The 17,627-nt window shown below is 42.2% G+C and overlaps 1 protein-coding gene and 1 pseudogene across 1 annotated transcript; one reads left to right on the top strand and one right to left on the bottom strand.

Moving 5' to 3' along the window:
• LOC116398568 (protein NLRC3-like) overlaps positions 1-4,147 on the top strand; it is a 7,495-nt pseudogene extending 3,348 nt beyond the window's left edge.
• A 1,030-nt stretch (positions 4,148-5,177) lies between these two features.
• On the bottom strand, positions 5,178-17,098 carry LOC116398617 (lactase-phlorizin hydrolase). The gene is made up of 17 exons (XM_031875080.1): positions 16,370-17,098; positions 15,874-15,944; positions 14,575-14,652; positions 14,396-14,489; positions 13,300-13,384; positions 12,522-13,200; positions 11,783-12,431; positions 10,137-11,687; positions 9,763-10,031; positions 9,366-9,656; positions 9,078-9,276; positions 8,634-8,836; positions 8,403-8,509; positions 8,173-8,304; positions 7,819-8,042; positions 7,378-7,614; positions 5,178-6,998 (listed from the first exon to the last, which is right to left on the bottom strand). Exons 1-17 carry the CDS (start codon positions 16,974-16,976, stop codon positions 6,787-6,789), a joined length of 5,688 nt encoding a protein of 1,895 aa, XP_031730940.1. The 5' UTR covers positions 16,977-17,098; the 3' UTR covers positions 5,178-6,786.
• Between the last annotated feature and the right edge of the window lie 529 nt (positions 17,099-17,627).

Genomic DNA, 17,627 nt, shown 5'->3' with positions numbered 1-17,627 from the left:
CTGTACGTCTGTCTGTGCGTCTGACTCACTCTATTTCTGACTCACTCTGTACGTCTGTTTGTACGTCTGACTCACTCTGTACGTCTGACTCACGCTGTACGTCTGACTCACGATTTACGTCTGACTCACGATTTACGTCTGACTCACTCGGTACGTCTGACTCACTCAGTACGTCTGACTCACTCAGTACATAAAACTGTATGTCTGTCTGTCTGACTCACTTGGTACATCTGTCTGTACGTCTGAATCACTCAGTACGTCTGACCCACTCTCTACGTCTGACTCACTCTGTACTTCTGACCCACTCTGTACGTCTGACTCACTCTGTACGTCTGACTCACGCTTTACGTCTGACTCACGCAGGTGTTGAAGCGGCTTCGTGTACAGCACTTCCAAGTCTCTGCTTGCCATGCTCAGAGTCAGGATGCGTTGGATCGCTTCCATCAGACACTAAAGTCCCTCTTGCGTGCATACAGTGCTGAAACAAATCTCTGCGCAAAACGACATAATTTCAACACCTCAGCGTAGAATGCCAACTCAGCTTTGTCATGTTGACTTACTGAAGCCATATTATGAGCGCACCTCTGAGCCACTTTCACTTGGTGATGTTCATGCAGCTGGTTTAGCTGATCCAGTTTTGGTTTAAGGGGACTGACAACGTGGTGGCAGACGCGTTGTCCAGGGCTCCCCAGCAATGAGCGTTGTATGTTTTTTTCCTTGGTTCTCCTCTTGTCCCTTCCTAACTGTTTAAAATGCTTCCAAGGTGCACCGGTTGCTACAGTGGGAACCTGGCGCAAAAGATGCTGGACTGTTAACTTAAGGACATTTGGTAAAGTATGTTGTGTTTTGGGTTTTCAGCCAATTTTTGGTATTTTTGAGTTTGTTTTGCTAAAAAGTATTATATGAAAGTTATGTTTTGGTACTGGGATTCCCTACAGGACTCAGTTCTTATGGAGGGGGGTGTGACGGTTCCCTATCGTGGTTACTTGTTTATGTTCCTTTCAGCCAACAGGAACCAGAGGTGTTGATCGTCCTAAGTGGAGGCACCTGGGCCCAGTGCGCTCCCACTATAAAGCTCCGCCTTCCTGGAAACCAGTGGCGCTCTCTTATCGCCCCGTGGAGCAACGAGGACGGCTCGTTCGTCACCACCATTGTGAGTTAGATGTCTTGTGATGTCTAATAAACTCTTTTAATCAGTCCAACATGTTTTGGGTTTTCCTCATAACTTTAGTCAAGCTTCCACGGAACCGTACCAAGTCAAATCACACTCTCTCACTACTCTTCTTCTCCCGTCACATTATCCCCGTCACATCAAGGCCCCTTAACAGCGCCGACTAGTGGTCATATCTCATCATCATAGGATTTCAGTCTTACACATCTTCCCCCTTTACAAAAGAAGCGTCCTCGCTTCAAAATAGCTGAATTTTTAAGATACAGTACACTTATCAACTTACAATAAACACCAATATAAACAGATGTAAGTAATAAACAGAAACAACAAGGATCATAACAAATAATAGAACAGCATACATGTATATATATACTTTTTTTTTTTTTTTCTTTCTGTATGCCAGCAAGAACAAGCAAAAGTTCATACAACAGTTCCATAACGTACTGGGGGACGCACACAGCGGCCAGACTTGGTTCTTACTCCATCAAAAGGCACCACTACCGGAGACAGCTCACTGGAAGATCCTGTGGCAGTATTGTCTCCACATCTGTTAAGGTAGTGGCAGCTCCTTGAGTCGGAGGACAAACATTAGTCCGAGCCCTATCTGGCGGCACAGAGCATCGCTGTGTGGCTGGACTCCAGTAAACATAAGGTCTGGAGCCGGCGAGTGCAGTAAGCAATGAAGGACCTGAGCTGTGTGCTGCTGCAGCCCCTCCTGAAGGTGAGGGTGGATTTCTTTCAGCTGACCAGGCTGAGCGATAAGATTTCATGTGGTTGTAGTGAATGATCTTAGGTTTAGCTCTCGGGTCCAATAGTTGATAGTCCACTCCAATGTCACCACCGCCTGAGCCTAACATTCGTAGCACTTTGAAAGGGCCCGACCACTTTGGGGACAGTTTTTGTCTAGCAAGGGCTGGCAGGTCAACCCACACCAAGTCACCTGGCTCATAGGCTGTGTGTTTCATAGTAGTGCTTTTGTTGAGTACCTGCTGCCCCAATGTTTTGTGCGACAGAGTGAAAAGCCACACACAGTCTCTTTAATACAGAATTGGCATATTCACTTGGAGTACCTGGAGTGGCATTTGAAACTCCGGGGGAATCTCCAAGAAGGAGATCAGCAGGCAGACGGGCTTCTCTACCATGGGCCAGGGAGAAAGGCCTGTGTTTGGTGGGCGAGTGAACAGTGGTGTTGTATGCAAATTCAACTTGTCGCAGGTGGTCGTCCCATTCACCTCCTCTGGTGTATAGGTATTTTGCCAACTGGTCCTTGATGGTCCTGTTTGCCCGTTCGCAGAGGAGGAGCAGCAGAGAGGCATTTCTGAAGATGACACTGTCACGTCCGAGGGCAGATCTGAGACTCAAGCGCAGACACTGGAGATGAGGTGAAGTTGAAAAATAAGGTTTTTGGGCTAAAAAGTCAAACTGAAAGTGACTCCAACGGAGCGGGCAAAACTATCCAAAATCACAAAACAAAGGCAAAGGAACAAACCAGGAGCAAACACTGGAGCACGGAGCAAACACGAGGGAGACACAATGCAGGGACAGACAGGGGAACAAGCAAGGACGATCTGACAACCAGAACAGGGAAAGCAGGGGAGTATATATGTGTGGGGTGATGAGAAGATTGAAGGCAGCTGGGTGGACTGGGCAGGTGAGTAGGATGAGTGCAATCAAGGGAAACACACACACACACACACACACACACACACACACACACACACACACAGACAGACAGACAGACACAGAGACACAGGAACACAGGGGGCAAAGCGTAAACCGTGACACACACTGCACTTCCTGCATGAAGCAGGAGGAGCTGGTTGACTGCCGGCAGGGCAGTAAGAGGATTTCTCGAAAGATTTAACATGCTTGATAAATGGGATGTTTACTAATGTCTCAAGAGATGGACCAGAATATATTCATAGACTCATTCTTTGAGGAAATGACATGTTGAAATCTATTTTTCGACTCATTGATCTTCTTTGTTCTGTGTTCATTCAAGACTTCTTGCTGCAGTTTGTCAGCGGGAACTCAAATCTAACCTGAAGAAGTTCCAGTGTGTGTTTGAGGGGATCGCTAAAGCAGGAAACCCAACCCTTCAGAATCAGATCTACACAGAGCTCTACATCACAGAGGGAGGGACTGCAGAGGTCATTGATGAACATGAGGTCAGAGACATTGAAACAGTATGCAGGAAACCACACAGACCAGAAACAACCATCAGACAAGAAGACATCTTTAAAGCCTGACCTGGAAGAGAGGAACCAATCAGAACAGTGATGACAAAGGGAGTGGCTGGCATTGGGAAAACAGTGTTAACACAGAAGTTCACTCTGGACTGGGCTGAAGACAAAGACAACCAGGACACATTTCTATTCACTTTCAGAGAGCTGAATGTGCTGAAAGAGGAAAAAGTTCAGCTTGGTGGAACTTGTTCATCACTTCTTCAGTGAAACCAAAGAAGCAGGAATCTGCAGGTTTGAAGAGTTCCTGGTTGTGTTCATCTTTGATGGTCTGGATGAGTGTCGACTTCCTCTGGACTTCCACCAAAATGAGATCCTGAATGATGTTACAGAGTCCACCTCAGTGGATGTGCTGCTGACAAACCTCATCAGGGGGAAACTGCTTCCCTCTGCTCGCCTCTGGATAATCACACGACCTGCAGCAGCCAATCAGATCCCTGCTGAGTGTGTTGGCATGGTGACAGAGGTCAGAGGGTTCACTGACCCACAGAAGGAGGAGTACTTCAGGAAGAGCTTCAGAGATGAGGAGCAAGCCAGCAGGTTCATCTCCCACATCAAGACCTCATGAAGCCTCCACATCATGTGCCACATCCCAGTCTTCTGCTGGATCACTGCTACAGTTCTGGAGGATGTGTTGAAGACCAGAGAGAGAGGAGAGCTACCCAAGACCCTGACTGAGAATGTACATCCACTTCCTGGTGGTTCAGTCCAAACTGAAGAAGGTCAAGTATGATGGAGGAGCTGAGAAGGATCCACACTGGAGTCCAGAGAGCAGGAAGATGACTGAGTCTCTGGGAAAACTGGCTTTTGATCAGCTACAGAAAGTCACAAAGTACCTGTGCTGAACAGGTGCATCCAGATAAATGTTTTTCTCTTGGTGATGAAGACCTTCATCATCTGGAGGGTCTGGAGTTTGTGAATGATCAGATAACTGGGATGCGGTAAAAAAAAAACACAATATTTCGCTGTGAAGTCTTTTTCTCAAGACTGCACGAGGAGAAGGCAGAGAAGTGATTGTATCAGCAATGCAAGCAAAGCTTTAACAATGTATTATCAATATCCACTAAATCCCACAGCTTCTTACACTGTATATACGGTTTTCACCTACAATTATTTTTAGTATCCATAGCTCCTGAAGGCAGCAACATCTCTCTCTCTCTCTCAGCTCATTAGGTGTTGATAGGTATGTCCTTATAGATGTTTCTATTGTTCTAACGTGTTGAGCAAAGCAGTTCATTCGTCTGATATTAATACAAAGCATTTCTTCTTCCAGCCTTTTCAGGAAAGTCACTTCATCTTCCACTCATGACATTATTACAGTTGGCGTCAGCTCATACTGCAGTAAAAAGTAAATGTACCTCTGGGCTGGAGTGGAGTACAAGTATCAAGTAGTACAACATGGAGATACTGCAGTAAATTACAAGTACATCAATGTACATGTAAGTGTAAATGTGTCCACATTGGAACAGAGACAGAAATGTGTCTCATGTGAAAGACTTACTTGTCGGTGCTCGGGCCCTAATAATAATAATAATTCCTACAGTTTCAATAGGGACCTCGCGGCCCGACGTTGTTGGTGCTCGGGGCCCTAATAAAGTTCCAAAGAGAAATCATTCCAACAAATACTGCACAAAGTCACCTAGATATCATTAAGTGACTTCATTACAGGCTTTACTCCAGTATTGTTGAGCTTTGAAATAAAGCTGTGAAGTTTGAACATTTATATTGTGTGGAGTTCAATATACACAGATAATGAGTCATTATACAATTACAACATTTAATGGTTTATATACAATATACAGTGTGAATATACAGTATGAAATTAACAACTTGTCAACAATGAGTGAAGGGATATGCGGAGGGGTGATTGGGTGAAAGGGCTAAAGGGGATTCTTTCCTGTGTGACTTTTCATGTGTACCTTTAGAGCTGTGTTGAGCAAAAATCTTTTCTCACAAACTGAGCAGCTGAAATGTTTCTATCGTGTGTGGATTCTCATGTGTCTCTTCAAAGTTGAAGGCTGGTTAAAAGATTTCTCACAAACTGAGCAGCTGAAAGGTTTCTCTCCTGTGTGGATTCTCATGTGTGTCTTTAAACTTGAAGGCCGGTTAAAAGATAATACAATCAAGCTTATTTTTTGTTTTGTTTTTACTTTGCAGTTCAGCCACCATTAACACTAATTCATGAAAGTAAATATTCAGAAATGCCTCTACAACAATATATCAGGAGCTGCACTTTTGATCATCACAAGCATCAGGTTTATATTTTTATCTAAAAAAGTACATCATACCCATAACACTTAATCTAGTATCAATAATATGTCAACTAGCTTACATTAAAACTGCAGCGATAATCAGTCATACAATACAATGTTTTAATGATTTCAGTTTGGGTTTGTTGTCTGTGACCTGTGACTGAATCGACCGTTCCAGTTTGACAGTCACTAACCCTCATCTTGGCATCAAACATGAACTGAAGCATAAGTGTTTTATTTTTTTTAAGTATAATGACATGATATTACATTAGTTGGACAATATAATAACTTGTCCTTTATTGGATGGTTAAAGATTTAGAAGTTCTGAATCTCCTCTGAAAACCAGCGTGCAGCAGGATCTGTTTACACCTGCAGTGACATCTAGTGGCTTCAGCTGATCTCTACCGTGTTGATGCTAAACCACAGCTGCAGTTTGTAGCTGCAGCTTCTGGGGACACAGCAGTAAGGTTCAGGAGACCATGTGATTTTGCTCCATGAAAAGCTCCTAAAACCTCAGCTAGTCTAATGACAGAGCTGCAGCTCCCAAATGTTTAACCTAACATTGAGGTTGTTCTCCTATAAATTCATGCATGGCTTTAATGAGCAACAATTCAGGTCACAATCCAGTGTTTCAAGCATGGGGGAAAACATTTATTTACTTGTCTCACAATGCAAGTGCAAATTATGTCTATTATGTACCTGATCGCAGTGTAAGGCTGCCTCAAGCGAAGGGAAGATCTTGCATGATTCAGTGTGGCTCACATTCCATAATACATCTACAGGGGATCAGTTTTAGCAGTAAATAGCGTGGATCATGAGCAACTTGTATATTATTTTAATCATGATCTGAAACATGAGATGAGCAGCAACATATTGGAGATGTAACTGAATGAAAGAAAAATAACAATCTGTTGAATCATGCGCTTGGGAGAAGAATACATCTTTGTACAGCATGCAGCTAAACACATTTAATCTGCATTAACATGCATGAAGTTTTATGAAATGGTGCTCATAAGAATATGCAGACAGGTTACTGCAAGTTGGACTTTGATTACAACTCTGCATTTTTGCAGAATTTCCGTTCCAGTTTTATAGATCAGATTTAATGTTTTTCTTGGAATTATTTTTTTGCCTTAAACAAAAAAAAAGATGTACAAATAGCTCCAAATGCTGCAACAATCAGCAGAGCAAATGTGGTGATAAGTCCAGTCTCAGCATCATTGGTAGAGAGCTTCATACCCAGGAAGCTCACAGCGTTGTCAGAAGGAGCAGGCGTGACAGGCGTGGCCAGGGTGACAGGTGTGACCGGCGTGGTCATCGGCACGCTCATTGCTGTAGAAAAGACAAAGGGGTTAATATATATTTTGTTTTTCACATCGTAAATGTGGCAACAGAAAATCTGCTATTCACAAAATCTAAATGTCTACTAATACTGAATGTTGTTTTCCATGAAAGAAATAGTGACATTTTAGGGGGAAATAACCATTATTTGCTTTCTGTATATACAGTGTGTAGGATTTATATTGACATCTCTTGTTAAATACGCTAAAAACAAGACTCCAGGAAGTCGGTGCTTTTGTCTAAGAAATAGTCCAGCACATAACCCTCGTACAACCACAACTTCTTGTTTTCTTTAACTTAGGTTTTTGCACAAATTACATTTTAATTGGTGAGCTTTAAAGGTACTGGTTGCATCAATGCATCAATTTACCTTCAGGCACAGTATTCAAACACTCATGGGGTCCCAAGGCGGGGTCCGGGAATCCGTTGCAGTTGATGATGGTGGAGTAGAGGGTAACAGAAGTCTTGGCCAGTCGAGGCAGTTTAGGGTCTGAGTGATTGACGTAGAAAAGGCCAAATCTTTCTGAGAAGCCAGTAGCCCACTCTAGGTTGTCCATCAGGGACCAAGCTGTGTAACCCTGGATATCCACGTTATCTAGTAAGTAAGCTAGGAGGAGAAAATGAACACCTTTAGGAATGCAAATACATTCTACATTGCACAAGAAATTCAGTACCTTGGTTTGAACATAAAAAGTATTGAAACAGCAAGGTTGCTATGATCCATTACACTTCAATCTTTTCTTAGATACTTTACATGAGATATTGTGGATGGTCTCAATTAAAATAAATAATGGGAGATGTGGTTTGATACCTTTCAGCACCTGGTTGATGTACTTTTCATAGTAGTAGCTCCTATGAATATCGTTTAGGTCAATCTGCCCTCGCTCTGACATGCCATTTTCTGTGATGATAATTGGTGGATTTCCATACTCCTCCTTAATGAAGTTCAATATCCTGCGGAATCCAAACGGTGAGACCTTCAGCCAAGATGAGCCTGAATCCAGCCAGGTACGATCAGCAATCGTTCCTGCACCCCTGAGAACATTAAATCAGTTAAATGGTTTTACTTCACAAAAATTAAGGTACATCTTTAGCTCATCACCATGTGATTGTGTTAACTTGCTTCTCCCACTTGGTTCCTGTAGGTATGTTTGTACTTGCTTACCTATCGGCATCATAGTGCTGAAGGTTTCCATAGTTCACAGGGAACGCCAGGACTGTGGTGTAATGGTTGAACCCAAAATAATCATAGGTACCCTTAATCCTCTTAATCTCCTCAGGAGTGAACTCAGGCAGCCTGGAGAGATTAAATCAAACTAATTAAATTTACCAGATAAATGTAAAACAATTTTCCATTAGTTCTCTTTCTTGCTCTAATGTTGTTTTTTATAATACCGAGATTTTAGCAGACCAGCAGCTAGGCTTCGCTCTCGAATGATTGTCTTCATCATGTTGCTGTAGTCTCCGTTAAATACAGGATGTGCAAACCAGCCAATGTAGAACTGCACAAGGAGACACACAACAGACCTTAACTGCAACTTTCATGTCTATTGTAAAATGTGAAAGAAATGAGCATGCAAAAAAAGAATCTGCAAACAGTAACAACAACAGTAAGTATTTCAGCACCTGCACCACACGCCTTGCAGCGTCAATGTCCTCCTGCTTATAGGGATTTCTGGGCTCTGACCAGTCAGAGTTGATGGTGATGGAGATAATTCCTTTCTGTTTGGCCCGGTACTTGTCATTGTAGAGATGCCAGGCCTCAGCATGTGCTTTAAGCAGGTTGTGACCCACAATGTAGGGCAGAGTGCCTGGTCGGAAACTGATCCCTGGAAACATACACAAGGAGCAACAGACACATTTTCTAGTTTCTTTAGCTGTGTATTCTTCTCACTGTCATTGGTGTTTAGAAAGGTCAAAACTAAGAATTGCTGTTCAAATTCACTGTTTCAAAACACTCCATGACCATGCAATACTGTTTTGATAAATTGTCACTTTTCAACCTGTATTCCACACCAATGAAGTGAGCATATGAGAGTGTGAGATGAAGAGCATTACGGAAAAGCATACCTGGGGCAGCCGCCCCATAGCCATGGCCTACATTGGCTATATTGTACGGCTCATTAATGGTGATCCAAAATTTCACTTTGTGGCCAAGACGGCTAAAGATGAGGTCAGCGTAATCCCTGAATTTGACAATAATAGTCTCCTTCTCCCAGCCCCCAAGGTCCTGCAGAGCTTGTGGAAGGTCCCAGTGGTAGAGAGTAATCTGACAACAAAGGGAAAGCCAGGTTTACAAAATGAACCAACCTTCCATTGCACCTGCATAATTTCCTGAGAAGCAAGAATTACACATACATGAGGTTGGATGTTTGCAGCAAGCAGTGCATCCACCAGTCTGTGGTAGTAGTTTAGTCCAGCCTCATTAATGTGCTTGGTGGTGCCATCAGGAAGTACCCTCGGCCAGGATATGGAGAAACGATAATGGGTCACCTTAAGTTGCTTCAATATAGCAACATCCTCTTCTACTTTATTGTAACTGTTGCAGGCTATATCGCCATTGTCATCATTGAACACTCGAAGAGGAGTGTGAGCAAACTTGTCCCAGATGCTGAGACCTTTTCCATCCGCTCTCCATCCCCCTTCAATCTTGAGATAAGAAATGCAAAACACAGTTTTAATTCGGAAAGAGCAGTGCAAGGAATATGCAAATCCCTGATCCAGCATTAATGAAGGGACTTCATCAAAAACCTACCTGGTATGATGCCGTTGCAGTACTCCAAATAAAATCTTTGCGGAAATGTCCATGAATATGCTTCTCATCATCTGGTGTAGGGAAACCATTGTCCTTTATAACTTGGTAGTAGAAATGGGCTGAGTACTTGGGTGTTCTCGGCAGGTTTGGGTTGGTGAAGTCCACATGGTGCAAACCAAATCCTAGTTTGTACCCATTAAGCCACTCAAAAGAGTCCATGAGTGATGTTGCTATGTATCCTTTTACCTTCACACCATCAAGGTCATAGGCTGTTATTAAAACATACATACACAAATAAATGATCAAGACTAAAAATCTGAACAGTCATGATAATCATATAATTTATCTTCACACATGTATTTACATCGGTGTACCTTTCAGAGCCTCATTAATGTAGGTCTTGTAATAAAACACTCTGGCAGAGTCATCCCAAGTTGTCTTTGATTCTGTAGCTACTCCATTCTCAGTAATGTAAACCTCTGGATCTCCATACTCATCTTTGATCCAGTTGAGGAGTCTTCTCAAGCCCCATGCTACAGCTCTCTGGTTACTGATGGCAGTAGTTGGTGAATCATCTTCCTCTGCTTCTGACAAGTCCCGGTCATATTCATAGGATTGAGGGGAAAGCCTCAAAGTAGCATGGCGTGCAATCTTTGTAGTGTAATGATTTACACAGAACATGTCAGCAGTTCCTTTGATGAGGGTCTTTTCTTCTTCAGTGAAGGAAGGTAGTCTTGTCTCTGAAAGACCTTGGAGTTCACTCTTGTTTCCAACTTGCCACTTCATTGCATCTGGATAGTCGCCATTCTTGAAAATGGGGTGTGCAAACCAACCTAGTTGGAACTGCAGAGCGCGGTCAGCAGCCACCACCTCACGGGGAACATTAACATCTTTAGGTTCGATCCAATCAGCATTGAGGACGATGGATACTAGACCACTTTGGGATTTGCGATACTTATCGTCATATGTGTGGTAAGCCTTGGCGTGTGCCTTTATAAGGTTGTGTGCAACTGTGTATGGTGCAATACCTGGATTCTTAACATTTGGTGGGATCTGTCCAAGTCCATATCCTAACCACGCAATTGTGTGAGGCTGGTTAAAGGTCATCCAAAATTTCACTCTGTCTCCAAAGGTGGCAAAGCAGAAGTCACAAAAGTCATTAAAAATGTTAATCATCTCTACATTTTCCCAGCCACAAAGGTCTTGCAAAGCTTGAGGAAGGTCCCAGTGGTAGAGAGTCACCATGGGAGTGATGTTATATGCTAAGAGACCATCAATTAGTCTATTGTAGTAGTCAACACCTTTCTGGTTCTGGGAGGTAAGCCGACCATCGGGAAAGATCCTGGACCAGGACAAAGAGAATCTGTATGAATTCACCCTTAGAGCTCGCAGCATGTAGAAGTCTTCTTCAAGTCTGTGGTAGCTGTCACAGGCCACATCTCCATTGGCATTTGCAGGAATACTGCCAGGTTTGTGGGTGAATGCATCCCAGATGCTGGGCCCCTTCCCATCAGCATTCCAGCCACCTTCAATCTGGTAAGCTGAAGATGACACTCCCCAACTGAAGCCTTGTGGGAAAGTGCCATAGTGGTACATTTTTCTCTGGAATTTTGACTGGTTTGAGAATTCCTCCCAGACAACCTTGGATTTAGATGGGACGTCAGAGGGTGATAAAGCCATTGGACGGCGGTTGAGTTGCATCTCTGATACTTTAAAAGCATGCCCTTTATGTGAACCAAATCCATTTTGCTTGATAACCTGAGAATAGAAATATGCAGACTGCTTTGGGGTTCTTGGTCTGTTTGCATCTTCAAAGTTGACATGGTGAAGACCAAATCTTTGGCTGTAACCTTGTTCTCCCTCAAATCCATTCATGAGTGACTGCACTGTGAATCGCTGCACATCCACTCCATCTATGAATATTGCTAGAAAATAGACACACAACAGCACATTAAAGCTGACAATATTTTTAACACCTTGTAAAAAGTGGTTTCCGATCAGAGAAATTCCAGACACTTACCTTTCAGGGCCTCATTGATGTAACTCTTCATGTACTCTATTCTACCGGTGTCATTGAGAGTGTCCCCAGTGTGCTCAGTAGGCATACCATTCCCAGTTATGTGGATAGGCAATTTGGTAACATTCAAGTATTCTAAGGAAATATAGTTAAGAAGTCTTCTGAGACCCCAAGGTGTAGAATAGATCCAGTCAGAAGCTGTAGAAGACCATGAAGGGTCCACATGTGCCTGGAAGTTACCCACCCCCTCAGGACCAGGGGTACAGCCACCAATACTGTTGTTGACCAACCGGGAGGTATAGTGGTTTAATCCTAAGAAGTCAGCTGTTCCATGTATCCTCTGGCTCTCTTCAGCAGTGAAAACTGGAAGTCTTGCAGGCTCAGAGAGGGGACACTCATTTATTTTCTGTTCAATCTGAGTCTTGAGTGTTGGAGGATAATCTCCATTTACAAATATAGGATGTGCAAACCAGCCTAGCATGAACTGCAGGTAGCGATCTGCAGCTGCTATGTCTTCAGGTCTGGAGGGGTCCATGGGCTCAGCCCAGTCAGAGTTCAATGCAATGCCCACTTTCCCCCCTTGTGTCTTTCTGTACTTGTCATTGTAGACATGCCAAGCCTCAGCATGAGACTTGAGCATATTGTGAGTGGCCTGTGAAGGCAAAATAAATAGTGGTGTAAATGTATAAGAATACAAATTAATTTGTGAATATTTATATTATCATTAGACCATTGCCCTCACCTGATAGGAGGCAACCACATAGTCTTTGACTGCAGGGGGATGCTCACCAGTGCCATACCCAGCATGGCTCACCACCCAGGGGCTACTGAATGTGTTCCATGTCTTGACCCTGTCTCCAAACCTGGAGAAGCAGAAGTCTGCGTAGTCCTTGAAGGCTTCAACAATGGAAGTGTTGGTCCATCCACCATAGTCCTGGAGTGTCTGGGGCAGATCCCAGTGGTAGAGAGTGACTACAGGTTGTATGCCAGACTCAATGAGAGCGTTGATCAGCTTGTCATAGTAGAGAGCCCCTTTCTCTGATTGGCTTCCCCGGTGGCCTGAGGGGAAAATACGGGCCCAGGAGATGGAAAACTGGTAGGTGTTGACATGAAGACCTCGCAGGAGGTAGACATCATAATCCACCTTGTGGTAACTGTCACTAGCTAGATCAGCTGTCTGATTGGCAAATGCTAGGCCGTCATGACCAAAACGGTCCCAAATGGTCTCTCCCTTCCCACCTTCTGACCAGCCTCCCTCAACCTTGAAGGACTCACTGGAGGTAGCCCATTGGAAGCCTGACGGGAATGATTCATTGAGGAAAAGGTCTCGTTCTGTTATGGTCTGGGCCCCAAACTTATTCCACACATTCCGATAACTGTTTTTAAATATATTAATTCTATTGTAGTACGAAATACCATGACTGTTGGAAAAGAGGACATAAAACAGTGTAAACATACGAGGAGAAACAAGTTTTGTCAGTATATATGAAACTGTATATTTCACCAAGAAAAACAGTTACCTGGTTGGGACGTCCTCCATGTCCAGCTTACCCAACATATCCATCATGTCACATCCCACAATATTCAGGTTATTGTTCAATAAGGCTGGGATGAATGCAAGACAAAGTTACTAACAGTTATATGATCAACATTAATATAATATGTAGAATTAAAAAGATACATTCCTTTTTGTTACAGCTAATTAGCTAAACTCAAAGTACAGCTAAGGCTGTAGGGAATGTCATTAGCTTGGCAGGTATTTGGTTTTAAGTTAAAATATTGGAAAAAGTGATATTTCTACTTAAAGATAAAAAGTTAGAGAATCACTAAAGTTATTGTGATTTTATCCTGAGGGGGACATGCATGCCTGTACCAAATGTCATTTAGGCATCTGTTTTAAACTCTGCATCAAACCAATTTACTTGCAACATTACAGTTGAAATCAATGTTTAAATAATAGGTATTGCCTGCTAAACACACTGTGTTGTGTTTTATGCATTAACTTATAAAGAGCAAAGGAAGTCCTCCGGCTGTGCTCCACCATGGATGTGATTGCCCTTGTAAAACTTTACCGGACCATAACAAGAAGAATTTACACTGGACAATGACATATGATAACACTCCCAATAACACTCCCATTATTATTGTATTGTAAAAGTTAATAATATTGCAATTTACAACAAGCTACCCTTGATCTGTTTAGTCAGTAAAAACAGATTATGTTGATTATTATTATACAAGTTTTCAACTTTATGCACAATGACTATAACCCGAACTCAACACAAAATAACAGAACACGAAGGTAACAGAATATTGATTCATATTTCAACAGCGCTGCCTAGTTTGATCGGAGTTCTCAACCTATGTGAGCAGTGATTGACAGCTGCGTCAGATACTTCTCAACTCTGATTGTTTGTTTTCCTTGGTTGAATCTTGCAAATTGCAAAAATCACTAAGAGGACGCAAAGGAACCTGATTGTTTTACAGATTATCCCTCTCATGTACTATTGTAAGGAAATAGTGACAGTTTCAGCAAATATGACAAAAAAAACTTTCAAGTTATATGAACAATACTGTATAACAGAATCATATAAGGTCAGCTATAATGACATTTACCCTGTAAGAAATTGCCAAGAAGCTGGTATTGACTGTCGGGACAACCATGAACAGCCACCTCGTATATCAGGATTGGCAGGTCCCCACTTGACATCTAAAACATAACATGCATGTGGCTGCAGCGTGTTACATAATATGAAATGCAATGTGAAAAGAAACACCTTTTATTGTATTCTTACCTGTAAGCTGCTTAGCTCCTTTGCAAAGTTTGATGTAGAGGCACAGTTGTATTCGATGTGCACTGACAAGAAATCCATCTGTTCAAAATAGGAGACACAGCACTGTATGTTATCCCACTCATGTATGTTAATGAAAAAAAGGTGCTTGTTTCATTTGTATTGCCATGAGGCCTGAATTGACATACCGTTGCATAAGACACAAGCCGGCCAATTCGTGAAATAGCTGTATACCAGTTATTTTGCAATGAATGTGTGTAAGAGTGCAGATACAAGCATGGGCAACAAGTTGCTGACACAGAATACTTGAGCACTAATTACCAAAGAGTTAAGATAAGAAGAGATATAAAAAACAAGTTGAAATGCTGACAATACACTTTGGAATACGCTGAAACAAATACAGAAGATAAGGCACGAACAGGACCTCGCCAAGATGATACCATCACTTCTTGATGGAGGAAGCGTGACAGGAAAGATACAAGGAGGTCGAAACAACTGCAAGTCTTTTGGTGTAGTCCGTCCCTTTCATACACACAACCACTAATATACTCGTTTTTACATTTTAGGTTTGCAAGGGGATGTGACAAAATGTAAGCTTATTTATGTAAATAAATTAGCAAATATACAAAATATTAAGGCGAACACGACAAACCACTTATTTTGATATTGATTTACTATTCTCAAATGGTTTTCATTTAGAGCCTTATAGCAATAGCATCTAAAGTAAATTATATAAAGAAGGAATACGTTTAAAATGGAATGCTCTGCCACCACACATACGCACACAAAACACGTACAAAACATTCAAGCATAACTTCAAGGAATGGCTTGTTGCCAATCAGGTGTGCAAGCATTGATGTGCTGTCTGTCGTGCCTGCTTGTTTCGCCTATATGTGCATTTCTCTTGTTCAGTGTTGCTATTTTCCATTTTCTTTATGTGTATGTTATGTGCTTCAGTGTTATATATGTGCTTGTCCTGTAGGTGAGTCGGTTCTGCGTGACGCATGCTGAAACCTATTATGTCTGCTCTGCTTTAATGTCATATACTTTTCTTTTGCTGTGTATTGGTTTTGTCTATACGTTGCTGTCCGTTTTTCTATGAATTTTAATTCCGTTTCAATTTGAGATTTTGTTATTTTAGGCTGCCTTGAAACATCTGGCCGGGGACAGCAGATGGAAATTAGCCTCTCTGGCTAACTCTGGCTCACTTACAGTGCAACTGTTGATTTGTGTGCATTGTCCCTGAAAAATAAATAAATAAATAAATAAAAGATATATAAGAGAACAAACAATGCATCTTACTGGAGATGAACCTTTGATCTGGGGAAGAATTGCAGCATCACTAGTTCTCAGTCCGATTGACAGACGTCTCACTGTGAAAATTGAAGCATAAAGGCACTCTGAACACAATATATTCCAAGGACCCTAGGCCCTTTTTCAATGAGGATATTTTGACAAAGCACAAATACATTTCACAGCTGTGCAGTGAAATGCATGCTTAGATTATTTTATTGATCTCACCTGCATTGACTATTGAGATATGCATGGCAATCTACACATATAATCTATGTCATAAATAATGGGGTAAAGGGTAAAGATTATCAGTTTGTCGTAAAGTACTCCTTTTTACATTTCTCAAAACACATTGAAAAGACAATACCACATAATATATTAATGATTACATTATATGTGAAATGGTTAAGGTTGACAAAAAAATAATTCATGTTCTTGTTTCGTATCAAAAGATAGTAACAAATAACCAATCCTGTAAAAAAGGACATAAATAAATCTAAATTACCTTTGTCAGGAAACTGTTGATGGTAGATCTGGTAAATATTCTTGTTGAGCTGGAGGATATTTTGCAGAGCAGGCTGCCCGTCATGCCAAACATCATCCAAGTCACTCAGTGTCACCCATGAGTGTGCTAGTGCTCCAAACTCCTCAAAGGCAAACTCTGCATACCGCTGAAACATCTCTACCAGCTCCTGGCTCTCCCAGCCTCCATACCTTGATCTCAGAGTCTCTGGCACTGTGGATCCATGAAGGACGACCAGAGGCTGAAGGCCCACCTCCAGCAGCTGTTTCAGCAGGGTCTGGTAACAGGTAACCACAGCCTGCTGCGGTTGACTGGGAAGGCCGGTAGGTAGGAGTTGAGCCCATGACAGCGGCACTTTGAAGTGGGTCACCCCTCTGTTCTTGAGGTACTCAAAGTTCTGTTTAAAGCCTGGAGGTATGGGATGACTGCAGTCGAACGCATCCTTCCCCGTATTGCCTGAGCTTCTCACCAGCTGCTTTGCCAGAGGGCCTGCAACAAGCAGGAAGTCCTCTTGTCCAATCACCTCACTGCTCCGGCAACCATACAGACAAAAAACGAACAGAAAAGCAACCCACAATAGGTACTTCATTCTGGCTTCAAAAAGATGGACTCATATTATCCACTGATTTCCAAGCGCTTTAAAGCAATTCTGTTTACTTCTTATTGCATTGTTACACAATTAAGAGATGGATATCACAGCCAAGTGGTGCATATTACGGTGTTTTATTGCAGCATTGTGATACGGTCAGGAAGACTCTGGACTCGCACATGTCAAGTGATAAGTGCATCCCTCTCTTGTGCTCATGTTTGAGGACTGGGAAATATGTTGTTACAACATGCTTTGTGAAAATGTAAATTTCTACATCAGCATGCAGAGTCTGAGAGAGAACATAACATATTTTAGATTGGAAGCAACACAAGTAAGAAACACATCTTGGGAGCCAAAGTAAAGGAACCTACATGTGCAATGGAATCTCTCACACCAGCTAATCTTGTTCGTTTTAGACCAACTCAAGCATGTGACAGCTATTACAGTATCCATCATAAACTCTTATCAGCATTGTTTTTTTTTGGATTAACCAAAGGAAAAAGTGTTTGAAATTTTGCTTCAACAAATAATTGGAGAACACGTACTAGACTCCATATCATTTTTATAGAATAACACAAATGCACAGAAGGCCATATACTCATGCCTTATGCTGTTTGAGTCTTGCGTGATTCCAAACCACTTTGGAAATGT

The sequence above is a fragment of the Anarrhichthys ocellatus genome, unplaced genomic scaffold (assembly GCF_004355925.1).
Source record: "Anarrhichthys ocellatus isolate YVR2014 unplaced genomic scaffold, GSC_Weel_1.0 scaffold86, whole genome shotgun sequence".
NCBI classification, from domain to species: Eukaryota; Metazoa; Chordata; class Actinopteri; order Perciformes; family Anarhichadidae; genus Anarrhichthys; species Anarrhichthys ocellatus.
Note: the sequence above shows the minus strand (reverse complement) of the source record. Positions and strands in the feature narration are given on the sequence as shown.

Bases quoted from the DNA above. Each gene is read 5' to 3' on its own strand.
- LOC116398617 (XM_031875080.1), bottom strand. From the start codon at position 16,976: ATGAAGTACCTATTGTGGGTTGCTTTTCTGTTCGTTTTTTGTCTGTAT. The intron at 12,432-12,521 runs GTGAGGGCAATG...TTGCCTTCACAG, and splicing joins ATGTGGTTGCCTCCTATCAG to GCCACTCACAATATGCTCAA. The intron at 8,510-8,633 runs GTGCTGAAATAC...CTCCTTGTGCAG, and splicing joins CTGCAAGGCGTGTGGTGCAG to TTCTACATTGGCTGGTTTGC.